This window comes from Salvelinus sp. IW2-2015, linkage group LG25, assembly GCF_002910315.2.
Source record: "Salvelinus sp. IW2-2015 linkage group LG25, ASM291031v2, whole genome shotgun sequence".
NCBI lineage: Eukaryota > Metazoa > Chordata > Actinopteri > Salmoniformes > Salmonidae > Salvelinus > Salvelinus sp. IW2-2015.
The window spans coordinates 4,503,369-4,530,013 of NC_036865.1; the positions used below are offsets into that span (position 1 = coordinate 4,503,369).

At 41.1% G+C, this 26,645-nt stretch overlaps 3 protein-coding genes across 4 annotated transcripts in view; 2 read left to right on the forward strand and 1 right to left on the reverse strand.

The window, feature by feature from the left end:
- Positions 1–118: 118 nt before the first annotated feature.
- On the reverse strand, positions 119–5,684 carry dnajc12 (DnaJ (Hsp40) homolog, subfamily C, member 12). The gene is made up of 5 exons (XM_023969761.2): positions 5,290–5,684; positions 4,967–5,045; positions 2,902–3,041; positions 847–988; positions 119–606 (listed from the first exon to the last, which is right to left on the reverse strand). Exons 1-5 carry the CDS (start codon positions 5,365–5,367, stop codon positions 524–526), a joined length of 522 nt encoding a protein of 173 aa, XP_023825529.1. The 5' UTR covers positions 5,368–5,684; the 3' UTR covers positions 119–523.
- Positions 5,685–6,254: 570 nt separating this feature from the next.
- LOC111951852 (NAD-dependent protein deacetylase sirtuin-1) lies at positions 6,255–15,984 on the forward strand. Its single transcript, XM_023970112.2, has 9 exons — positions 6,255–6,640; positions 7,128–7,199; positions 7,348–7,589; positions 8,472–8,624; positions 11,932–12,079; positions 12,666–12,745; positions 12,926–13,109; positions 13,247–14,047; positions 14,203–15,984. The coding sequence occupies exons 1-9, from the start codon at positions 6,271–6,273 to the stop codon at positions 14,505–14,507; spliced, it is 2,355 nt and encodes a 784-aa protein (XP_023825880.1). The 5' UTR covers positions 6,255–6,270; the 3' UTR covers positions 14,508–15,984.
- Positions 15,985–16,325: 341 nt separating this feature from the next.
- Positions 16,326–26,645, forward strand: part of cacul1 (CDK2 associated cullin domain 1) — a 29,397-nt gene continuing 19,077 nt past the window's right edge. For both annotated transcript variants that reach the window (XR_011474050.1, XM_023970384.2), the window contains 7 exon segments: positions 16,326–16,997; positions 25,027–25,153; positions 25,306–25,408; positions 25,584–25,679; positions 25,842–25,944; positions 26,074–26,163; positions 26,337–26,475. Coding sequence is in view for 1 of the 2 variants with exons in the window: in XM_023970384.2 (XP_023826152.1) it covers positions 16,676–16,997; positions 25,027–25,153; positions 25,306–25,408; positions 25,584–25,679; positions 25,842–25,944; positions 26,074–26,163; positions 26,337–26,475 (980 nt within the window). In the remaining variant the exon portion in view is untranslated.

Here is a 26,645-nt window from a genome sequence, read left to right on the forward strand (position 1 = left end):
TTAGCTTTAAGTTGTTCATGCTTYAAATTCACATTTTCCATGCAATACTTTATCATTCGTTTTGTTGTCCACATATTTGTGAAGTAATAATATGATAATAAATGAAGCCAAACTAAAATCAGCATATTGAATACATAACATTTATTAGATGTGAAAATACCATCCAGGGCATTTACATCATTAAAAAAGGCAACAATGCACAAGGATACAACACTACAAAAATACTATACTTCACATAATGACATCTATTGAGTCATTTTGATAAACCGCTAAATAGGCCCATTCCAGGCTCCATGCCATAGACCGTATACAAATAATATATATGCCCCATACCCTAGAGCCTAGGCCATGGCAAAACTGGGGTATTTTCATTATACATTTTCTACAGAGGGTCTAATAGGTTACACCTGACAGATTAAAGCCAATTAGTTTAGCAATTACATACAATTATTGTGAATATGGGAACCAACAATTAACATTATTCACAAGGAAATTGACAACGCTGATCATTTTATCTTTCCATTTAGATTTCATAATTTCTGAATTTCCGCAGAAGACTGGATGGGGAGTCAGAAGCCCAACGAAAATGGCGATGGCAGTAATCACCTGGATAATGGGGACATCAAAAATATGATTAAAAAGAAAAGGAACACTTATTTAATAAGACATTTAAATCAATTAAGATTAGACCTCAAGAGCCTCAATATGAAGCATTATATTCCCATAAGTATATTACAAGAACCAATATTACATGTTGGATTTGAGTTCTTTCTAACTATAGGTTGGCAAAAGTACCCGTAAACATGAAAATCARTGAAAAATTATGAAACTAGGCTATGTGCTCACTTGAAGATGGCACTGCATCTGGTGAAGGCATCTCTGGTGACTCGTGGTCAGTACAGTCTCTGTCTTGYGAACTGTTCGGGAATGTTGCTTTAGAGCTCTCCAGCATGGGCTCCTTTTTGGTCCTCACAGCCCAATGCATTGACTGAGGACAGAGAGCAACGTACCCAAACATGAAAWAACACAATCAGATAAAGTATAAGGTGAACAATGTGCATTTAACATAATATAATATATGCATTCAACACAGGATGCATTTTTCGAATGGTGTATCTCAGTTACAGTGGGGCAAAAAAGTATTAGTCAGCCACCAATTGTGCAAGTTCTCCCACTTAAAAGATGAGAGAGGCCTGTAATTTTCATCATAGGTACAACTTCAACTATGACAGACAAAATGAGGGGAAAAATCCAGAAAATCACATTGTAGGATTTTTATGAATTTATTTGCAATTATGGTGGAAAATAAGTTATTGGTCACCTACAAACAAACAAGATTTCTGGCTCTCACAGACCTGTAACTTCTTCTTTAAGAGGCTCCTCTGTCTCCACTCGTTACCTGTATTAATGGCCCTGTTTGAACTTGTTATCAGTATAAAAGACACCTGTCCACAACCTCAAATAGTCACACTCCAAACTCCACTATGGCCAAGACCAAAGAGCTGTCAAAGGACACCAGAAACAAAATTGTAGACCTGCACCAGGCTGGGAAGACTGAATCTGCAATAGGTAAGCAGCTTGGTTTGAAGAAGAAACAACTGTGGGAGCAATTATTAGGAAATGGAAGACATACAAGACCACTGATGTCTCCCTCGATCTGGGCTCCACGCAAGATCTCACCCCGTGGGGTCAAAATGATCACAAGAACGGTGAGCAAAATCCCAGAACCACACGGAGGACCTAGTGAATGACCTGCAGAGAGCTGGGACCAAAGTAACAAAGCCTACCATCAGTAACACACTACGCCGCCAGGGACTCAAATCCTGCAGTGCCAGACGTGTCCCCCTGCTTAAGCCAGTACATGTCCAGGCCCGTCTGAAGTTTGCTAGAGAGCATTTGGATGATCCAGAAGAAGATTGGGAGAATGTCATATGGTCAGATGAACCAAAATATAACTTTTTGGTAAAAACTAAACTCGTCGTGTTTGGAGGACAAAGAATGCTGAGTTGCATCGAAAGAACCATAACTACTGTGAAGCATGGGGTGGAACATCATGCTTTGGGGCTGTTTTTCTGCAAAGGACCAGGACGACTGATCCGTGTAAAGGACAGAATGAATGGGGCCATGTATCGTGAGATTTTGAGTGAAAACCTCCTTCCATCACAAGGGCATTGAAGATGAAACGTGGCTGGGTCTTTCAGCATGACAATGATCCCAAACACACCGCCCGGCAACAAAGGAGTGGCTTCGTAAGAAGCATTTCAAGTCCTAGAGTGGCCTAGCCAGTCTCCAGATCTCAACCCATAGAAATCTTTGGAGGGAGTTAAAGTCTGTGTTGCCCAGCAACAGCCCCAAAACATCACTGCTCTAGAGGAGGCCTGCATGGAGGAATGGGCCAAAATACCAGCAACAGTGTGTGAAAACCTTGTGAAGACTTACAGAAAACGTTTGACCTCTGTCATTGCCAACAAAGGTATATAACAAAGTATTGAGATAAACTTTTGTTATTGACCAAATACTTATTTTCCACCATAATTTGCAAATAAATTTCATAAAAAATCCTACAATGTGATTTTCTGGATTTTTTTTCTTCTAATTTTGTCTGTCATAGTTTGAAGTGTACCTATGATGAAAATTACAGGCCTCTCTCATCTTTTTAAGTGGGAGAACTTGCACAATTGGTGGCTGACTAAATACTTTTTTGCCCCACTGTACATAATAGGTCACATGATTACATTTAGGCAGTGTAAAGTTTGACAACTCTTTGTATTGCTGCGATTCTGGCTCAATATTATGACATGTATTAACAAGCAGACCAGTTCCCCATTATTTGATCAATGAAAGTGTATAKAATGTATGTTTTCAGTTTGATCATAATTATAATTCTCATAATATACATACAGTTTTCACAGAGTCGCCAAGGGCTAGCCAGCCATGGAATGGTATGGTAATTCCACTTCTTTTCCATACATCATAGTTTCTTCTGCTCTTTTCATTGCACAAAACCTCCTTGGCTTCCTGCAACTTCTGAAACTCTTCCACTGCAACAAAATGTGGACTTCATGATGAGCGTGGATAGGATTATTGCGACAACATTTRTATTATACAGTGCCTTCAGAAAGTATTCACACCCCTTACATTTTTCCACATTGTGTTGTGTTACAGCCTGCATTTAAAATGGATTTAATTGAGATTTTTGGTCATTGGCCTACAAACAATACCCCATAATGGAATACCCCTTCAAAGTGGAATTATGTTTTTTGAAATGTTTACAAATTAATCAAAAATGAAAAGCTGAAATGTCTCGAGTCAGTAAGTATTCAACTCCTTTGTTACGGCAAGACTAAATACATTCAGGAGTAAAAATGTGCTTAAAAAGTCACATAATAAGTTGCATGGACTCACTCTGTGTGCAAAAATTGTGTTTAACATGATTTTTGAATGACTACCTCATCTTGAAGATGGCACTGCATCTGGTGAAGGCATCTCTGGTGACTCGTGGTCAGTACAGTCTCTGTCTTGGGAACTACCGTACCTCATTTRCCCCCCCTATTGTGTTATTGACTGTATGTTTGTTTATTCCATGTGTAACTCTGTGTTGTTGTTTGTGTCGCACTGCTTTGCTTTATCTTGGCCAGGTCACAGTTGTAAATGAGAACTTGTTCTCAACTAGCCTACCTGGTTAAATAAAGGTGAAATATATATATATATATATTTTTAAATCTCTGTACCCCACACATACACATCTGTAAGGTCCTTCAGTCGAGCAGTGAATTTAAAACACAGATTCAACCACAAAGACCATGAAGGATTTCCAATGCCTCGCTAAGAAGGGCACCTGTTGGTAGATGGGTAAAAATAAAAAGCATACATTGAATATCCCTTTGACCATGGTGAAGTTATTAATTACACCTTGGATGGTGTATCAATACACCCAGTCACTACAAAGATAGAGGCGTCCTTCCTAACTCAGTTGCCAGAGAGGAAGGAAGCCGCTCAGGGATTTCCAATGGTGACTCTAAAACATTTTATTGGCTGTGATAGGAGAAAACTGAGGATGGATCAACAACATTGTAGTTAATCCAAAATMACAGAATGAAAAGAAGGAAGCCTGTACAAAATATTCTAAAACATGCATCCTGTTTGCAACAAGGCACTAAAGTAATACTGCAAAAAATGTGGTAAAGCAATTAACTTTGGGGGAGGGGGGGCAAATCCAATACAACACATTACCGAGCACCACTCTCCATATTTTGAAGCATAGTGGTGGCTGCATCATGTTATGGGTATGCTTGTAATCGTTAAGGACTGGGGAGTTTTTCCAGGATAAAATAGAAACTGAATGGAGCTAAACACAGGCAAAATCCTAAAGGAAAACATGGTTCAGTCTGCTTTCCACCAGACACTGGGAAATGAATTCACCTTTCAGCAGGACATAACCTTAAACACAAGGCCAAATCTACACTGGAGCTGCTTACCAAGAAGACAGTGAATGTTCCCGAGAGGCCGAGTTAGTTTTGACTTAAATTTACTTGAAAATCTATGGCTAGACCTGAAAATGTTTGTCTAGCAATTATCAACAACCAATTTGACAGAGCTTGAAGATTTTTGAAAATAATAAAACGGGCAAATATTGCACAATCCAGGTGTGGAAAGCTCTTCGAGACTTACCCAGAAAGACTCACGGCTGTAATCGCTGCCAAAGGTGCTGACTCAGGGGTTGTGAATACTTATGTAAATTGGATATTTCTGTATTTTATTTTCAATAAATTWGCAAAAATGTCTAAAAACGTTTTCACAATGGGGTATTGTGTGTAGATGGGTGATAAAAAACAACACATTTAATCAATTTGGAAATTTGGAATAAGTCAAGGGGTATGAATACTTTCTGAAGGGACTGTACATGACAATCATCACCTGTCACAGTACACAAGAGGGACACAATCACACAGAATTCATCCATTACCTGCTCTTGGATTATCAGGGTGCTTGTCTGGATGACATGCCAAGGCCCTTACTCTGTATTCATTGGCAATCTGTTCTGTCTAAAAACAAAGATACATCATTAAAGTTTCACCCATATACATTATGTTACATTTGCCATGGCCTTAAAAGCTGGTTGAACTGACAATCAAAATCTTATAGCAGTCACTTGACAAAAGGTGTATGAAATTATACCAAGCTACGCCACTTTCACTGCACAGTATGATATCCATATCGCAACAAGTCGGTAACATATATTTAGCCTAGCTAGCTAACGTTATTGCTAGTGGGAAAACAAACTCTTACCGAAGATAACTCATCGCATCCGAGTAACCCGTAATAATCGTCCAAGTCCTCTGGTTTGCAATTTAAAATATCATCCATTKTGATTTATATTAGCTATATAAGCTTAGAAAATAACTGATTTAYCTAGCCTGACTGCTCTGAAGGCTGCGGTGTTGCGCGTTCCAGGTCGACTTTATTTTAACGGCGCCGCACAGCTAGAAGTCTAAAGAACCAGAGAAGAACGACGATATGTCACTGAATATTGCAATATTATCCAGCTAACGCAAATAGCTTTAGTTGTTTTAAAATGCGCAATTTGCTCAATTAATATCAATCAATGACAATTTCACAGCTAAACATAAATACGCACACGATACATTTTGTTGTGGTTGACGTCATCGACGTGCTGAAGTGTCGCTCCCGCCGCAACCAAAGATACTGTAAGTACAGTATAAAGATAGGCAAAAATTGCTTCTCCCCGATCACACGTGCCTGTAGGACACCTACATGGCCATGTTGGGTAGCTACGCGCATGCGTAGAAACGCGTAATTGGGTCTAACGGTCTCTTGCGCCGAACTGCGCATGTACAGGCCGTCAACTCAAACCGCACTCCTTCGATATAAAGTTATTTTTAACGAAAATGAAAACGTGTCAGTTTGTGARTTTCACGACGTTGGAGTAATAACATGTTCAACTACTTGGTCACAAGCATTTCGCTACACCCGCAATAGCATTTGCTAAACACGTGTATGTGACCAATAAAATTGACTCTAGGTTGTGCCTTTAGATTTCGAGAAAATTAACAAATAAGGAAACATTTTTCACTTCTGTCATTGACTTCCCAAACCCAAACCACTGCCTGGTCTGTTGGTTCTGTTTCTCAATAGTTCCCGGAACTCTAGCAATGTTGSGCCTCTGGGTTTAGAAACTCTGTGCCACAACTACTGGTGGAGAGCGAATCACATTCGCCATTTAAATAACCAGCTGTCGACCGCGGAAGAATGTTTTACCACAGTACACAGCGGCTTTATCAGCTGAAGATGGCGGACGGGGAGAATATCCTTGTTGGAGCCAGTTCCAGCACTTCAAATAACGAAGAACCAGATTCAAAAAGGGCCAAAATGAGCATGGCCATAGAATGTGGACTCAAAATTGTTCAGACTAAGCAAGTTACGTATGGGCCAGAGGCTGGTGAGAGTTTGGCGGCGGCGATTTCTGCGCAGCCAGAGGAGAAGGAGTTTGAGCCGGTGATGTCGGTAGGACAGGCCTCAGCAGCAGCACCAGGCGGAGACAATGGGCTGCTGGTCTTCGAGCCTCAGGAAAGTGTAGTGAATTTAGACAAGGCGTCTGGACCCACGGCGGAGCCTGCAGGTAGGATAATTTAGCTAGCTAGTATGCCAAGTTTTTTGGCGCACTCGACCGTTGCATGTCTGGTTAACGTTAGATTGCTCCACCTAGTTGGATACCAATTGGGCTAGCTTTGTAACTAAGTTACTACTAGGTAGCTCAGCAGCACGTCAGCCTGAAGTTTGAAACGAGCAAACTTTGCGTGCATTACGCAAGATATGCGACTTTATTAGCAAATGCTTTTACCCACCCGGCCATAAAAATCTACCTTTAGCGGGAGAGCTAGCTAACTATCAACATTGGCTATTTGGCTAGTCATTTTATGCAATTTTAGTTTTTATTGCAAATTTTAAGMAATGCAAAAATAGAGTCCATAATTAGTTGTTTGCGGAATAGATACTGTTCATTAAATGAATTAACAAAACGATCACTGCCCACTATCGTGTCCTCTTCCTGAGTGTCTTGACCCTGATAATGAGGAGCTTAAACCCAAAAGCATTTGCCTCCCCAGACGGTGTCAATGAGGATGATGACAGATCCTCACATGCAAGTTCCAGTGACTGGACCCCTCAACCACAGATAGGTACAAGATGACAAATAAATCATATTTTTAATACACCTGTTTTAGTACACAAAAATGCATGCAACCCAGGRAATGTTCAAGATACAATAACATGTTTTAAGCTATTTAAATGTATTGATGTTGGTGTTTTTTTTCCTCCGAAAATTAGGTTCCTACAGTTTTATCCAGCAACACATTATGAGAGAGACCGATCCAAGAACAATATTGAAAGACTTGCTTCCTCCAGAGACTGTGCTTCCACCAGACTTGGATGACATGACGCTGTGGCAGATCATCATCAACATTTCGGAGCCTCCTAAAAGAAAGAAGCGCAAAGACATAAACACCCTGGAGGACGTGGTTCGGATACTCCATGAAAGCAAAAAGATCCTTGTGCTTACTGGTGCTGGAGTATGTATTGCAGGGAACACATTAAGTAGGGTGTCCAACCACTCTGCCCAGAGTGGGTGAAAACAGGCTTTGGTGATGACATTTCACTTCCTTATGTTATAAAATACATTTTACCAAGACCTACGATTATTCATATTCTGAATCGTCAGTGGGGTCTTTCTCAAACATATCATTATATCCAGAAGTTAGATTTCGTAACCTAATACATCCGATAAGTACCGAGCTCTGACATYGCGATGCAGGTTTCTCGTGAAAACTTTTTGAAGATTTTACATTTTGTGGTSGTCGTCTTCAAAGTTGTTTCTGCGGGTCGCAYATTTGCATGACACGAGCTGAATTAAATGTAAAAGGCTTTGAAAGTGAAAAGCTTGCTATATGCTCTGTTYCCATTTCATGTGAGAAATCTTTGGGAAAACCGATGTCTAATTAATGGAAAATGTATAGTCAAATATGAAAATACTACATGTCATGTCTCAATCGATATCCATCTTACCTCTGTTTTATGTCCTACGGATTCGAGAAGAATGGTGACAAGTTCAATGGGGAAAGTGAGCCTGTCAGGTAGCCAGTAGCCTTAATTTTTGCACAGAATCCAGCTCGCTGGCGCAATGACATTTTCCAGAATATATATATCAATATATATATTATTTTATTTCTGGGCTCTGATTTAGTCACCCTAATTCTGGCCATCGTACAAGGGTAACATTTCCTTTTGAACGGGTTATGATAGAGACATGAGGTTTGGAAAAATGTACATATTTAAGCCATTTGTCAAAAAAMATGTTTTTAATTGGACATCCTACATTATGTTTTGCTGTGTCTATTTGTATAGCTTTCACAGTTTCCGTATTAGCACTTATGGTTTTTGTTGTTTTTCCTCAGGTGTCTGTWTCTTGTGGAATACCAGACTTTCGATCCAGAGATGGCATTTATGCAAGGCTTGCAATAGATTTCCCAGATCTTCCAGACCCTCAAGCAATGTTTGATATAGAGTACTTCAGAAGAGACCCAAGACCCTTTTTCAAGTTTGCTAAGGTTTGTGGATTTAAAGTGTTGTATATAAACTCAGCAAAAAAAGAAACGTCCCTTTTTCAGGAACTTAATTCGTAAAAATCCAAATAACTTCATAGATCTTCATTGTAAAGGGTTTAAACACTGTTTCCCATGCTTGTTCAGTGAACCATAAACAATGAATGAACATGCACCTGTGGAAGGGTCGTTAAGACACGAACAACTTACAGACGGTAGGAAATTAAGGTCACAGTTATGAAGACTTAGGACACTAAAGAGGCCTTTCTACTGTTTCTGAAAAACACCAAAAGAAAGATGCCCAGGGTCCCTGCTCATCTGCATGAACGTGCCTTAGGCATGCTGCAAGGAGGCATGAGGACTGCAGCTGTGGCCAGGGCAAGAAATTGCAATGTCTGTACTGTGAGACGACTAAGACAGCGCTACAGGGAGACCGAATGGACAGCTGATTGTCCTCGCAGTGGCAGACCACGTGTGACAACACCTGCACAGGATCGGTACATCCGAATATCACACCTGCGGGACAGGTACAGGATGGCAACAACAACTGCCCGAGTTACACCAGGATCGCACAATCCCTCCATCAGTGCTCAGACTGTCCGCAATAGGCTGAGAGAGGCTGGACTGAGGGCTTGTAGGCCTGTTGTAATGCAGGTCCTCACCAGACATCACCGGCAACAACTTTGCCTATGGGCACAAACCCACTGATTTGGAGGTGGAGGGTCCGTCATGGTCTGGGGCGGTGTGTCACCTGTCTCTTATACACATCTAGATGTGTATAAGAGACAGGACTGGGATAAGGATTGATTGAATATGTCCGTAAACACACCAGCCAGCTGGTCTGCGCATGCTCTGAGGACGCGGCTGGGAATGCCGTCTGGGCCTGCAGCCCTGCGAGGGTTAACACGTTTAAATGTTTTACTCACCTCGGCTGCAGTGAAGGAGAGCCCGCAGGTTTTGGTAGGGGGCCGTGTCAGTGGCACTGTATTGTCCTCAAAGCGGGCAAAAAAGTTGTTTAGCCTGTCTGGGAGCAAGACATCCTGGTCCGCGACGGGGCTGGTTTTCTTTTTGTAATCAACGCTGTGCGTTACAGGGAAGACATCCTCCTCCCTCACGTGGTACCCTTCCTGCAGGCTCATCCTGACATGACCCTCCAGCATGACAATGCCAACAGCCATACTGCTCGTTCTGTGCGTGATTTCCTGCAAGACAGGAATGTCAGTGTTCTGCCATGGCCAGCGAAGAGCCCGGATCTCAATCCCATTGAGCACGTCTGGGACCTGTTGGATCGGAGGGTGAGGACTAGGGCCACACCCCCCAGAAATGTCCGGGAACTTGCAGGTGCCTTGGTGGAAGAGTGGGGTGACATCTCACAGCAAGAACGGGCAAATCTGGTGCAGTCCATGAGGAGYAGATGCACTGCAGTACTTAATGCAGCTGGTGGCCACACCAGATACTGACTGTTATTTTTTATTTTGCCCCACACACACACACTATTCAATTTCTGTTAGTCACATGTCTGTGGAACTTGTTCAGTTTGTCTGTTGTTGAATCTTATGTTCATACAAATATTTACACATGTTAAGTTTGATGAAAGTAAACGCAGTTGACAGTGAGAGGATGTTTCTTTTTTTTTTGCTGAGTTATTTTATATATATATTCATACAATTGAAGTTTACATACACTTAGGTTGGAGTCATTAACTCGTTTTTCAACCACTCCACAAATTTCTTGTTTACAAACTATAGTTTTGGGAAAGTCGGTTAGTTCATCTAAGTCATTTTTACAACAATTGTTTACAGACAGATTATTTCATTTATAAGTCACTATCACAATTCCWGTGTGTCAGAAGTTTACATACACTAAGTTGACTGTGCCTTTTAACTGCTTGGAAAATTGCAGAAAATGATSTCATGGCTTTAAAAACTTCTGATATGTCAAATAGCCTTTGAGTAAATTGGAGGTGTACCTGTGAATGTATTTCAAGGCCGACCTTCAAACTCACTGCCTCTTTGCTTGACATCATGGGAAAATCAAAAGAAATCAGCCAAGACCTCAGAAAACAATTTGTAGAGCTCCACAAGTCTGGTTCATCCTTGGGAGCAATTTCCAAATGCCTGAATGTACCTCGTTCTTCTGTACAAACAGTAGTACGCAAGTATAAACACCATGGGACCTTGCAGCCGTCATACCGCTCAGGAAGGAGACGCGTTCTGTCTCCTAGAGATTAATGTATTTCTGACCCACTGGGAATGTGATGAAATAAATAAAATCTGAAATAAATCATTCTCTCTCCTATTATTCTGACATTTCACCTTCTTAAAATAAAGTAGTGTTCCTAACTCCCCAAAGACAGGGAATTTTTACTAGGATTAAATGTCAGGAATTGTGAAAAACTGAGTTGAAATGTATTTGGCTAAGGTGTATGTAACGTTCCGACTTCAACTGTGCATATGTACAGTGGCAATTTATTAGGTACATCCATCTAGTACTAGGTCGGACCCCCCCCCTTTGCCTCCAGAACAGCCTGATTTCTTCGGGGCATGGACACATTGCTCAAATGGTATCAAGGGACCTAATGTGTGCCCAGGAAAACATTCCCCACATCTTTACACCACCAGCTTGTACRGTATACACCAAACAAATGGGGCCGTGGACTCGTGCTGCTTACACCAAATCCTGACTCTGTCATCAGCATTACAAAACAGGAACTGGGATGTTTTTCCAKTCCTCAATTATCCAGTGTTGGTGATCGCGTGCCCACTGGAGCCGCTTTTTCTCGTTTTTAGCTGATAGGAGTGGAACCTGTTGTGGTCGTCTGCTGCAATAGCCCATCTGTGACAAGGACCGASGAGTTGTGCGTTCCGAGATGCCGTTCTGCACACCACTTGTACTGCACTGTTATTGCCCTGCTTGTAACCCGCCTGTTAGCTTCCACGATTCTTGCCATTCTCCTTCGACCTCGCTCATCGAGTTGTTTTCACCCACAGGACTGCCACTGACTGGATGTTTGTCGCACCATTCTTGGTAAATCCTAAACCCTAGTTGCCTGTCTTCCTGCTTTATATAGCTGGCTACGGCCACGTAACTCACTGGGTGATATACCTAATAAACTGGACCCTGAGTGTGTGTATATGTGTATTTTTATGTGTGTATTTTTTTGTGTGTGTATTAGTACCAGTCAAAACCCTTGAATGAGTAGGTGTGTCCAAACTTCTGACTGGTACTGTATATTTGATTAAATGATTACTATCTATAAAGTATCACTTGTTTTGATATGTGAGATGGTTTTGATTGCTCTGCTCTCTTGTAGGAGATCTATCCTGGACAGTTCCAACCTTCGCCCTGTCACAAATTCATATCTATGCTGGGCAGGCATGGGAAGCTACTACGCAACTACACCCAAAACATTGACACTCTTGAACAAGTGGCTGGGGTTCAGAGGATCATCCAGTGTCATGGTACATACTGTAATATACACATTGATCAGAACATTAGGAACACCTTCCTGATATTGAGTCGCATCCCCCTTTTTTGCCATCAGAACAGGCTCAATTTGTCAGGGCATGGACTCTACAAGGTGTCGAAAGCGTTCCAAACGGGATGATGGCCCAGGTTGATGACAATGCTTCCAACAGTTGTAAAATTGGCTTGATGTTCTTGGGGTGGTGGACCAATCTTAATACACATGGGAAACTGTTGAGTGTGAAAAACCCAGCAGCGTTGCAGTTCTTGACACACTCAAACCGGTGCGCCTGGCACCTACTACCATACCCCGTTCAAAGGCACTTAAATATTTTGTCTTGCCCATTAACCCTCTTGAGTGGCACACACACAATCAGTTTCCATTTTCTCAAGGCTTAAAAGTCCTTCTTTAACCTGTCTCCTCCCCTTCAGCTACAATGAAGGATCATAACTTTCACCTGTCAGTCTGTCATGGAATGGTGTTCCTAATGTTTTGTATACTCAATCTATGTCAAACATAATACTATTCCAAGTGTTTTATGGTTCTGGGTCTAATATTAACCACAAACTTCTGTATTTCAGGTTCTTTTGCAACAGCTTCTTGTCTCGTCTGTAAACACAAGGTTGACTGTGAGGCTGTAAGGGAAGACATTTTTAATCAGGTATTAGCAAGAATGGTTCCTATTAATATTCACCAGTGTCAAATCTGTGAATTTATGTATACTGTTGGACAGACTTGTGGCATTTTTAAGTTATCAGCCTAGCTTGTACAGTAGCATCCAGTCTGCTGAATTGTAATTCATTTTTTTTGTTTTCATATTGAATACAAATATCTGTTCTAGGTTGTCCCTCACTGTCCACGGTGTCCAGATATTCCACTGGCAATCATGAAGCCAGATATTGTCTTCTTCGGAGAGAATCTTCCAGAACTGTTCCACAGAGCAATGAAGCAGGATAAGGATGAAGTGGACCTCCTTATCGTCATTGGGTCCTCACTGAAAGTGCGACCTGTGGCTCTCATCCCAAGTATGTTGAAAATAAAATGTGGTTTCTTTAGATGCCCAAGATGAGCAATGCGATTACCCATGTTATCATGTTATTACCAGTATTAGTCTTGATCTCGAGCCATGCATGTGTAACAGGTGAACTCTCTTTCCATCCAGCCTCCATTCCTCATGAAGTGCCTCAAGTCCTGATTAATCGGGAGCAGCTGCCTCACCTCAACTTTGACGTGGAGCTACTTGGGGACTGTGATGTCATCGTTAACGAGCTCTGCCATCGGTTGGGCGGAGACTTTGAGCAACTGTGCTACAACTCTTTAAGACTCAGTGAGATCACAGAGAAACCCCCGCGGTCACAGACACCTGCAGAGCAGGCACCTTGTGAGGCCTTGTCCACTCACAGTAAGCCAACAGAAGAAGAACAGAAGACCCGTCACACAGACTCATCGGTCGGTGCCTCAGAGGAGATGGACACTCATACGGTCACAGACACTCCAGAAGGCGACAGAGTACCACCAGAACCTTGTCCGACGGCGCAGAATGACACAGACACATCTGAAGTCGATGGAGTACCATCGGTGCCCTGTCCAAAGGCAAAGATTGTCTCAGACACACTTGAAGTTGGAGTACCAACAGAACTCTGTCCAAAGACTCAGAATGTCACAGGCACCCTGGAAGTCAACAGAGTAGCGACAGAGCCCTGTCCGAAAGACACTCTTGAATTCGATGCAGTGCCATTAGAGCCTAGTCCAAAAGTGCAGATTGTCCCAGAGGCTCCAGAAGAGCCTTGTTCAGAGAATCAGTCCCCCAATGAGGAGGGAATGGAGAATTCAYATTCTCCATCAGCGGACACGCAAAGGGAAGAACCCTCTGGATTAAATGACCAACATGTCAACCTTGAAGTTCGCCGACGATGTTGGATGAGTCGAATCAGTCGAAGTCCTATCAGCAAGCGCCTTGAGAGTAAAATTTGAAGTGTTAATTTACCTCAGATTTTGTGCCAAATTTTGTGAAATTATTTTTCCACAACCTTTTAATGATTAATACGTCATGTTATGACGACAAAACGTGTTTCCATATTGTAAAATTCATCCTAAATTCAATGTCTTTTCTCCCAGCTTCTCAATACCTATTCCAAGCACCAAATCACTACATCTTCCACGGGGCAGAAGTGTACTCCAACTCGGAGGACGAGACATCCAGCTCCTGCGGGAGCAACAGTGAGGACTCCAGCCTGGAGGAGGAGGAGGACGACGACGAGGAAGAAGACAGCGACGCTGAGGAGGACCAGAGCACACCAGCAGAGGAGGGCGAGGGCTGCCTCATTGACATAGTGACACACAAGCAAGCCTGCGAGGGCACTTCAAGTGTGAAGCAGATGGAGAGTACAGACAAAAATGTCCAGAACACCACAGACCTTTAGAAAAACAAAGCACTTGCAGTCTTTTTTTTGTGTGTTTGTTTTGTATATTTTTGTCCACCCACAGCACCTCTATTATACATTTTTCATAGTCTAGACTACGTTGACACTTTTGCATGCATGTGCTGAAAATTCATTCTTCATTCTCACTCTTCTGTCTGACCACATTAACAAGCTGCAGGTGTTTGTTTTTTTTACACGTTTTGTGTACTACAATTAAATGAACAGCAGCTCAGCTCAACCAATCCACTTCAGAAGGTTAATGGTGAAGAAAGGAACAGAACAAAAACCAGACCAAAGAACAATTCCCTCCCCATACACCCAACAGCTTTTCCATTAAATCTTAACCTTGTCTTTGACTTAACCACCACCTGAAGTGTAAAGAATATATTGAGCGGTGGCATTGTTATCCTTACGATATTTGGCAGCTACTTTTTACAGTCACGCTTTTATTATTTTTGTACTTTGTAACATGTAAGAGACATACTCAGCAAAGAGCGGGTGATGGTTTTCTAAATGAAATTGAAAACGTTATACGTTGTGCAAACATAAAGCCTTAACCGTGTTCAATGAGCTTTCACTGGAGCAAATGTCACTTTTTTCTTCTTTTTCGGCAGTTTGACGCGTTTGTTCATGTTTCCTCGGTTGTATGAGCTATTTGGTCGATGTGACCGATTTGCTCCTATTCACTCTGTCCTGAGAAATGTCCAGCCCTAACACTGAGACCCTGCAGAGCTGTACAAGTGTTCTGGGATAAGTTTAATTTGAGCCAAATTTAGTKTTTTATGCACCTCATTTGGATCAAATTCAAATATTTGTTTTGTTTTGAGATTGATCTTGGTAGTAAAAAAAAAAGCTCAAAGGTTCATTCATACTAGGCCATTTCCTTGTTTTCATGAGAACACCACAGAAGTAGTCTAATTAATCACAAGGTGTGACAACACACTGTTGTGTAGAAAATGGATATAGATATGAGAGTTGCATGCTATTTGACATTTGATGGCCAAGTTTAGTTTGAGACGACCACMACAGGTAAGTGCATGCAGTTCAGATACTGCAGCAGCTGGTTTTACACAAATGGAGGGGAAACATTTACATGGATGAACTAAGGTGATTACAATTACATTTAAGAGTTCTTATAATCAGTATGCTGATGTGTGAGAGTCAGCTTTTGTTATGCTCTGCAGTGTTTATTTTTTACAACATCAAAACATCTATTTTTCATGTTTTCTTTAAAAATGTATCTGCTATATTTATATTTGGTCTAATAACACCATACACCAACAAATAGGCCATAATATAGCACCTTGTCTAATTTGAGGTTACCCTTTATGTAAATATGACTGCCTGTATTTAATTGATATTGTATACTGTATTTACAGTATAGGCCTATGTTTTTAAAGTTCTTATGCCTGCAAAAGTCACACAGAAAGAGTTGTGTTTTTGTCTAAAATTACTAATAAAAATTCGGTCAAAATGGCATGTGTCTGAAATTATTATTGTCAAAATAATGTAATTCTAATCTTTGGCTGCGTTCATTGCGTTGTGGAACGTTCACTAGAACGGAACGGTGCTGTACTGAACGACCAGTTGAACAACGAACAACGGAAAGGGTTTGGGGAACGCTGTCCTTTAAATACGTCAGTCGTTGCTTCAAGCCACACCAGAGATACTTTTGAGCGCGGCACTTGAGAAGAGATTGTGTGACGATTCGTTGGGTAACCGCGTGACGCACCATGACAACGTGAACGCAATTGGTCGACAGTCTGCTTGGTAAGGCGTTACACGTTCCGCCATTCAATTCCAATTTGGATTGCTATCTCCTCCTTTCTATATCTCTGGCTACACCTCGCCATACACTAAACGGCAGAAAACGTATCGCGAAGTCTGTTCAAGAACGTTTTGGGGAAACGACCAAATCGTTCCGCAGTGTAGTTAACGTTCAAGTGAACTGAACGCACCRTGTAGTCATRGCATGATTTTAACTACATTGCCCTTCTGCCCCAGTTCAGGCTCTGCCTAAAAGAAAATACTGCAAAGTGTCGTAAAACAGTTCTCCATGCAGCAGCTAGCGTACACGGTGCAAAGGGATGGTGCTCTAAAAACACTCATTTTCAAATCGAACTTCAAATTCATGAAGATTTTCCTCAAACAACTTGCAAGGCTAAAGCATGGAGGACATGGAAGACGACTGTTTTGTTCTAAATGACGACTACAACCATAACTACTGTGCGAACAGTGCCAGTGGACAAGTCCTCTATCTCGGGAACGAACTGTCAGATGTACCCCAACCCCTATCTATCTCGCCGGTTTTAGCCARGCGAGATGTAGCTGCGCAGGAGAACCACTCAAAGGTTTGTTCCAGTTCCAGCAGCGGTTTAAAGTTCATGGATTCAGACTCGAGCAGCGTGAACAGTGACACCAGCGAGACTGACAGCCCATCGTCGGCTTCCATCGCAGGGAAACTGACCCTGAACTCAGCCTCAAAGTTTCGTAAGTTGAAGGCATCCGCATTAAAAGCGCTAATTATGACAGCCTAATGTTTGTTTATCATGTTTTGGATTGGCATGGSATGGGGATGTAGCTTGCCATGCAATGAAGTTATTGCCATTGCATTGCCTTTGGCCTACCCGTCAGTGGAGTAGTTTGGCTACTGTCAGGGCCTGATTCACTTTTTTAGCCACTTGTCCTGATTGTTATAGCTGTCCAAAGCTCAAGTCACTTGTCCCCCATCAAAAAAAGGTCTGTAACACCATGGTCCAAAAAGGTGACAAATTGTGTTGTATGACGCAAGGAATAACTTTCATTCTGGTATTGACAATGCAAGGCAGTTGATATTTCCTGTCATTGTGGTCTTGAGTAAGGCACTTAACCCCCCACAACGTAAAATACTGTAATGGTGGGATACTGTATAAAAACACATTTGATCTGTCAACCCTCAAACTGGAGAACTACTGGGTGTGCAGGCTTTTTATCCACCCCTGCTCAAACACACCAGAGTCGGTTTTATTAAGGTCCTGTTGAGCAGCTGCTTTTTTTTTTTACAATGTGGTGTGTTCGAAGCAGGTCTGGAGCAAAAGCCTGCACACCCAGTAGCTCTCCTTGACTCTCCAGGAGGAGGGTTCGCCACCCTGCAAACATTACAATTACAACCAAGTACTTGTCTTAATAAAATAATTCCCTCATTCAGTGAACCAGAGATCAAATGGCTAAGATGGGTGAAGTAGCTAACTAAGATGTTTATCTAATTGTAAGGTTAAAATATTCAGTGTTCAGGGGAGATCTTGACAACATAGGAGCAGTGGCGATTTTAGCATGTAAATCTTGGTGGTGGCTTTGCATGCCAGCAAAGCCACAATACATTAGTTGGACTACAACGGTGACAAACGGTGCCCACAAAATGTTAGGGCCTACATAAAGCTGTCCCAACAGCTGRCCAAACACCTTAGCACTGTTACACCTGGCTATCAGRGGAGCRTTGTCTGGCAGCGAAACAGTTCATTCAGCCTCATTTAGTGCCTTTAAAAAACACAGCTGATATGGCTGACTTGCTTAAACAAATGTGGTTTTTACTGACAATTGAGAGGCAATCTGTAARTTCTATTAGGACGGACATAGTCAATATAACTATTTGTTCAGCACTTTTGAAAAGTACAGCGAAAGAATTCAGAACATGGGCCGTTCTTATGGTATTCTCCCTGTACACCAAGTCAGAACCGTAGAATAACAAAAAGTYGGCATCTAAGCAGACAATGAAAGCTCTTACAATATTCAATGATGACATTTCTCTAAAACAGGCTATAGGCTACATGTGCACCACCAAGTCAAAACAATAGGCTAAATTATGAAGGGGAAAGGAACCAAATTATTAGGGTGAGGTGCATGGGCTACTAACAGCTTACTACAAAACATACACTTAGTATAACTTTCTTAGCTACAGTATACATATCTCCCTGGCATATTACATCATTTATGCAGCAGCATAGAAGACATTTTTGGACTCACCTTGTTGTACTGTGCTCACTTGAACAGGAAGGTGGTGCGGCAGTCCTTCATGGGCAAATTGTGTCATCAAACTTTGTCATCAAAGTCTGGCATTCTCTGGATTTATGGTGCTTTCAAGAAAACTGGGAACTCTGAAAAAACAAAGTCCAATCATGACGGTAGTGATCTTCAGGTCAGAGCTCTAGAAAGAGGCCATAGTTCCCGACTTGGAATTCCAAGTTGGATGACCGTTCAAAACGTATTTTCCCAGTCGGAGCTCATTTRTTTTTGACCAGTTCCCAGTTGTATTGAASTCACTGAAGTCTGATATTTCCGAGTTTCCAGTTGTTTTGAAAGTGGCAGAAGTCATGCTGGATTGACAGCATGGCCAATGTTGAATGTTGGAAAAGAGACCCTTAACCTGTCTAGGACTGGGGTTCCGCTAGCGAACAGCCAATGAAATGCAGGGCGCCAAATTCAATCAACAGAAATCTCATAATTCAATTTTCTCAAACATACAAGTATTAGACACCATTTTAAAGATAAAATTCTCGTAATCCAACCACAGTGTCCGATTTCAAAAAAGCTTTTCGGCAAAAGCAGAACATGTCATTTATGTTAGGTCAGCAACTAGTCACAGAAAGCATACAGCGATTTGCCAAGCAAGAGAGGAGTCACAAAAAGCAGAAATTGTTAAAATTAATCATTAACCTTTGATATTCTTCATCAGATGACACTCCCGGGACAACATGTTACACAATACATGTATGTTTTGTTCGATCAAGTTCATATTTATATCCAAAAACCTCAGTTTACATTTGGCTTTGCCTCCAAAACATCCTGTGAATTTGCACAGAGCCACATCAAATCACAGAAATACTCATAATAAACATTAATAAAAGATACAAGTGTATTCACAGATTTAAAGATATACTTCTCCTTAATGCAACCGCTGTGTCAGATTTCAAAAAAACTTTACGGAAAAAGCAAACCATGCAATAATCTGAGTACGCGCTCAGAGACCAACACAACCCAAGAAGATATCCGCCATGTTGGAGTCAACATAAGTCAGAAATAGCATTATAAATATTCACTACTTGATGATCTTCGTCAGAATGCACTCCCAGGAATCCCAGTTCCACAATAAATGTGATTTGTTCCATAAAAGTCCATAATTTGTCCAAATTCCTCCTTGTTGTTCGCGCGTTCAGTACACAATCTAAACTCACGACGCGCGGGCAGGTCCAGGCAAAAGTTCAGACGAAAAGTCATATTACAGTCCATCGAAACATGTCAAACGAAGTATAGAATCAATCTTTAGGATGTTTTTAACATAAATCTTCAATAATGTTCCAACCGGAGAATTCCTTTGTCTGTAGAAAAGCTATGGAACAGAGCTCGCTCTCACGTGAACGAGCGTCATGAGCTCAAAGCATTCTGCCAGACCTCTGACTCATTCCCCTCTCATTCGGCCCCACTTCACAGTAGAGGCATCAGACAAGGTTCTAAAGACTGTTGACATCTAGTGGAAGCCTTAGGAAGTGCAACATGACCCATATCCCACTGTATCTTCAATAGGGAATGGGTTGAAAAACGACCAACCTCAGATTTCCCACTTCCTTGTTGGATTTTTTCTCAGGTTTTTGCATGCCATATGAGTTCTGTTATACTCACAGACATAATTCAAACAGTTTCAGAAACTTCAGAGTGTTTTCTATCCAAATCTACTAATAATATGCAAATATTAGCAACTGGGACTGAGTAGCAGGCAGTTTACTCTGGGCACTGATTTCTTCCAAACCACTCATTGTTGATTTTGCGATTTGCAACTTGTTTATGTCCAATGCCCCAATATGTTATATCTATAATTTCTCTTCATAATTTCTCTTCATATGACAAGGATTGAAAAGGATTTGCTAGTGGATTGTCGTCTTGAATCATGATGATGACTGCTAGCTAAGATTTTGAAAGTATGATGTTGACTTGATTAGTCCAATCAAAGCTACTGTAGATATAACGTGATTTGACGTCATTTTATCTGTGACCACACGTAGTGTCCCCATGAGTGACAGAACACTGAGCCAATCACGGTGCAACTAGAGAACGTTGCCAACCCCTAAGCTCCGTATTTTCCGCTGGCTGCCCCACCACAACAGAAAGCACTGAGCTAGGCTGAAACAACTTAATTTTGGAGCTACCTTACTCAAAAAAGCAAAAAAGAGACCATGTTTGTATGCGGCTTTATTAACTCAATGATTATAATTTGTTTTACACTGTTTGCAAACTGATATGTGACATGTATTAATGCCAAAATAACATGCAAAACAGGCAACCCCCCCCCCCCAAAAAAAATTTTTTTTGCCCAACTGGATGCTCTCAAATGTGCATCTGTAAAAGTTTGGGGAAAAACGGAAGCCGTGGAGCAGTCAACTTGTGCGATACAGCTATAATCTGCTTGTCTAACAATGTTTTTTACTTGCCCCAGGAAGCAGACAAGCGTTAATGACTGTTATGACCTTTGCACCCTATGGTTGGAAGGTCCTTGTTTGGAATCAGTGGTGTAGTGGTGCCTGGAGAAGTGAGTATACAAAATTTCACTAACGGCTCACCCGTCGAAGGAAAAYCTCCGTGGGAAAAGTTCTATGAGCAAAGGTGGCATGTACTCTGAATCACATTTTGGTCCAACCCTAGCCCTCGATCATGACTCTCAGTTCCATTACATTACACARAAGTCATTGGATGAAGGCGTCTTCTGTAGGTGGAAGTTTTGTTAAGAGTGCAAAGTTCAGTCTGAACATTAACATGCAACGCTTTCGGTTTGGTTTTGGAAGCATAAGGACCTTATCTTTAATATCCCCAATAAATTATTTTCTAAAAACAAAAGGTTAAATTCATACGTACCTTTTTATAGGGTTATGGTTTCCACATGGTCATATTTCCATGTTACAAGACTTGTTTTCAGAAGACAGAGTGGACTACCTGTGCTAATTAGCTATCTGCCTCTCTGAACACGTATGTCAACGGAAGACAGACGCCTCAAAGGTGTTGTCACTGTAAAATACTGTCAGCTGCAACTGTGTTAAAACAGTGTACAGTAAGTGTGTYTTTGGCTTTTGTGAAATTCTTTTGATGTGATATGAAAGTAGAGGGATTTATGTTTRAGAACTGTACAGGAATTGAGAATCGATTCAAGTTTAGATGGTTTCCATAGGCAATTTGKCCTTTTTAAAGAGGTAATTTTAAGGTCATTGGACTAAGGAGTAACTTAACGTTAGGCTCCATTAGTCCAATATTGGGCTATGCCAAACCAAGCTGTACTGTGCAAGTAGGCTAATAGTAGGCCTGCTATTGAAATGGATGTCAACTGAGTGAGAAATACGCAGGTTACAGGTTTTTCACTTTTTTTATTTTTTTAAAGATTTTTACTCTGTCACAAGTGCGCAGGCACCTAGCACTGTTGTTTGGTTAGCATGTTTCTGCAGTGCGCACGAGATGGAGTTCGTAAAAACAAATTGCCAGTGGATTGATGCAAATAYTCGTGATATCATTCTGGTAGGCATATGCTACATTTGTAGCTAGTTAAAATTAAATTGAGAAGGATTTAAAGAAAGCCTTTCCATCTGACAGACTGTTATAGCCTATAATTAGCATCACTATTTTTCCTGTTCCTTAATTGTTTGAAACCTGCAGTTTTCACTTCATATTACATGACTTTGGAGAGAAACGGGACAACTTTTTTTCTCTCCCATAATTACAAAATATTTTATGGAAAACAACTTATATSCAGTGCATTTGGGAAGTATTCAGACCCCTTGACCTTTTCCACATTTTGTTACGTTACAGCCTTATTCTAAAATGGATAAAGTAAAAATCCACAACAATCTACACAATACCCCATTATGACAAAGCGAAAATAGGTTTRTGGGYAATTTTGCAAATGTATTAAAAATGGAAATATKATATTTACATAAATATTCAGACCCTTTGCTATGAGACTCGAAATTGAGCTCAGGTGCATCCTGTTTCCATTGATCATCCTTGATGTTTTTACAACTTGATTGGAGTCCGCCTGTGGTAAATTCAATTGATTGGACATGATTTGGAAAGGCACACACCTGTCTATATATAAGGTCCCACTGTTGACAGTGCATGTCAGAGCAAAAACCAAGCCATGAGTTTGAAGGAATTGTCCGTAGAGACAGGATTGTGTCCGAGGCACAGATCTGGGAAAGGGTACCAAAAAATATCTGCAGCATTGAATGTCCCCAAGAGCACAGTGGCCTCCATCATTCATAAATGGAAGAAGTTTGGAAGAAGACTAGGAAGAAGAGTCCCAGAAGGACAACCATCTCTGCAGCACTCCACCAATCAGGCCTTTATGGTAGAGTGGCCAGACAGAAGCCACATTTCAAGAAAAGGCACACGACAGCCTATTGGAGTTTGCCAAAAGCCACCTAAAGCACTCTGACCATGACAAACAAGATTATCTGGTCTGTTGAAACCAATATTAAACTCTTTGGCCTGAATGCCAAGCTTCATGTCTGTAGTAACCAAAGTATTAAACAAATCAAAATATAGTTTATTCAAAGTAGACACCCTTTCCCTTAATGACAGCTTTGCACACTCTTGGCATTCTCTCAACCAGCTTCATGAGGTAGTCACCTGGAATGCATTTCAATTCACAGCTGTGCCTTGTTAAAAGTTAATTTGTGGAATTTCTTTCCTTCTTAATGCGTCTGAGCCAATCAGTTGTGTTGTGACAAGGTAGGGGTGGTTTACAGAAGATAGCCCTATTTGGTMAAAGACCAAGTCCATATTATGGCAAGAACAGCTCAAACACATTTCAACATCAACTGTTCAGAGGAGACTGRGTGAATCAGGCTTTCATGGTCAAATTACCGTTAAGAAACCACTACTGAAGGACACCAATAAGAAGAAGAAACTTGCTTGGGCCAAGAAACACGGGCAATGGACCTTAGACCGGTGGAAATCTGTCAATTGGTTCCAACTGCCGTGTCTTTGTTAGACGCAGAGTACAGTGGGCGAACAGATGATCTCRGCATGTGTGGTTCCCARCGTGAAGCGAGGAGGTGGTGTGATTGTGTCGGGTTGCTTTGCTGGTGACACTGTCAGTGATTTATTTAGAATTCAAGGCACACTTAACCAGCATGACTATTACAGCATTCTGCAGCGATAAGCCATCCCATCTGGTTTCTGCTTAGTGGGACTGTCATTTGATTTTCAACAAGACAATAACCCAAAACACACCGCCAGGCTGTGTAGGGGCTATTTGACCAAGGAGAGTGATGGAGTGCTGCATCAAATGACCTGGTCTCCACAATCACCCAACCTCAACCCAATTGAGATGGTTTTGCATGAGTTGGACCGCGGAGTGAAGGAAAAGCAACCAGCAAGTGCTCAGCATATATGGGAACTCCTTCAAGACTGTAGGAAAAGCATTCCAGGTGAAGCTGGTTGAGAGAATGCCAAGAGTGTGCAAAGCTGACATCAAGGCAAAGGGTGGCTACTTTGAAGAATCTCAAATATAAAATATATTTAGATTTGTTTAACACTTTTTGGTTACTATGTGATTCCATAAGTGTTATTTCATAGTTTTGATGTCTATATAAAGAAAAAGCCTTGAACGAGTAGGTGTGTCCAAACTTTTGACTAATACTGTATGTAATTGTGATATTTTTATTTATTTTTTTACATTTGCAAACTATTCTAAAAGCCTGTTTTTGCTTTGTCATTGTGAGGTATTGGGTATAGATTGAGAGAATTAAAAAAAACAAATCAGTTTTAAATAGGGCTGTAACGTAACAAATTGTGGAAAAAGTCAAGGGGGTCTGAATACTTTCCGAATGCAATGTATGTCCTCCACCATTAGCAAATGTAATTACATTTCTAGGGMAAAGGAGTTGAAATGAAATAGACTGAACAGAACTACTGCAATGTTACTCTTGTACTTGCCTGCTCGGTGGGAGTAACAGACTTGGGACGGAAGTAACATCTGGCAAGAACTGCACAATATCTGTCTTATCTCCATGTTTCTGGTTTGTAATGCTTGTTACTTTCAACAAATGTACTATCAGCCATAATTTCATGTTCGTGTCAATTTGAATAATCAATGCTATAGATTCAAAATATATGAAAATGAACCATGCGTCAACATCGCAATGTTGCGCAACTACAATATTTGGCCTTACAATATTAATCAGACTTAAATGGATCACATTATAGTATTACAGCTATATTAACAATTTTTTTTATGGGAATGTAGTGATGTTTTTCACCATTTTCAATTACTATTAATGCTCAGCCCTACCAATCAGGTGCGCTCTAGCTGTCCTTGTCATGCGCGCTCCTCGTGTCTTGGTAGAATAAACATATTTATTCTCTTCGCGAACGGCAAACTAATGCTTCTAACATTTCCATGGCTTGACATAAAGTAATTGACCCCCATAATCATCAAGATATATATTTTTAACGGCTCAAGTTGTTGTGAAAATAACCTCTTTATCATTGTYTGGTTCAGTAATGAATGRAATGACCGAAGAGGACTATAGAACCACATACTGGCCGAACCTGGAGAAAGCCATTGACCACCTGCTAATACAAAACCCCATGGACCACATCTCCATTTCATARGAGCAGATCTACAGGTGAGACTCAAACAGTGTGACTGTGTTGATTTTCTTATGTAGCTTTGAAAGAAATGAACACAAGGAACTGCCGTACTCATGTTTGAGACCTTAGAGGGGAGACGTTACAATTGGATCTGTTTTTAATAGTTATTTTTCTTTCCCTATTTCAGTTGTGTGTACAAGTGTGTTTGTCAACAGCACTCTGAGCTACTGTACAAAGACTTGATGCTGAAGATTACTACCCATCTTCGACAAGTCTCTTCTGATCTTCAAGTAAGTGAAAACATAGAACCTGGGTTCTATGTACCATACTGTACCAAAAAGGTTTGCAACGGAAAACAAAACAAAAARGTTTTTTGTACAGATAGTATCTCCTGTTTCACGCCAAAAAAGTGCGTAATAACKTGATAAGTAAATTAACACTGATATTTTTTCCACTTGTTATCAGATTAGTCCACCAGGGAATTTCATTGAGAATTTCAACATTGCTCTGACTCGGTACACAGATGCGCTTCAATGCATTGTTCCCGTATTCATCTACATGGTATGTATCCATATAAGCTGCTCATCTTTGGAATATGCCTTACATTAGATCTCTTTGGGCCAGTTTCCCGGATACAGATGAATCRTACTCCGTCAATGATCAGAACAGACCGTAATCGTATACTCCTTTCATACAAGCCTGTTTTTCTTCTTGATTTCTAAGAATAAGTTCTACATTGAAACGAAGCTAAACCGAGACCTGCGAGAAGATCTCATGAAGCTTTTTACCGATCATGTTGCAGAAAAACATGTTAACACGTTAATACGTGAGTACAGTGGACTGGTGAACTGACACCACGCCTTGCAATCCAAACCCAAAACTATTTAGCGTACGACTCATCTTTTAAAATTGCGTTGTTAATGATCTTTTCTTTCTTTCTCTGTTTTTCCTTTAGCTCTTCTCCTCGAAGCCCATTCCATGCCTTTTCAAGTCAGACCTTCAACAATGGCTAGTGTGGTSAAAGGCCTGTATACTCTTTGGCCCGGTGAGCGCTTTCTCTGTCTTTTTCAAATGCTACAGCACATGCTGCCAACGAAATAGTTTCATCCACTTGTAAAATGATGTTTAACTACTGTACCTGTCAAGCACGATTGTAGAAATATGCATTTGAGCACTATTTGTGGGTCTCCCACAATGACTATTGGCTACCTGTTTCAGATTGGGCACATTTAGCCCCAGCTCTCTTCTCTGGATTCATTCCTCAAATCAACCCGCCAACAGTGGAATCCCAGCTGTCTGACTATGCTGCTCGTGACCAGAAACTACAAATGGAGCTATCTCTGAATGGTTTTCCCAGGTGAGTGTTATAAGTCAGAGTTTAGCGAAAAACAAAGGACCTCCCWCCASGGTTGTGTTCATTAGGAAAACGTTTTGCACRGGAAAACAAAAATGAGCGTTTCTTATTAGACAAGTTCAGATGGTGCATCCCCATTTCGGACCATTTTCTTCCGTTGTCRCAAATGAACA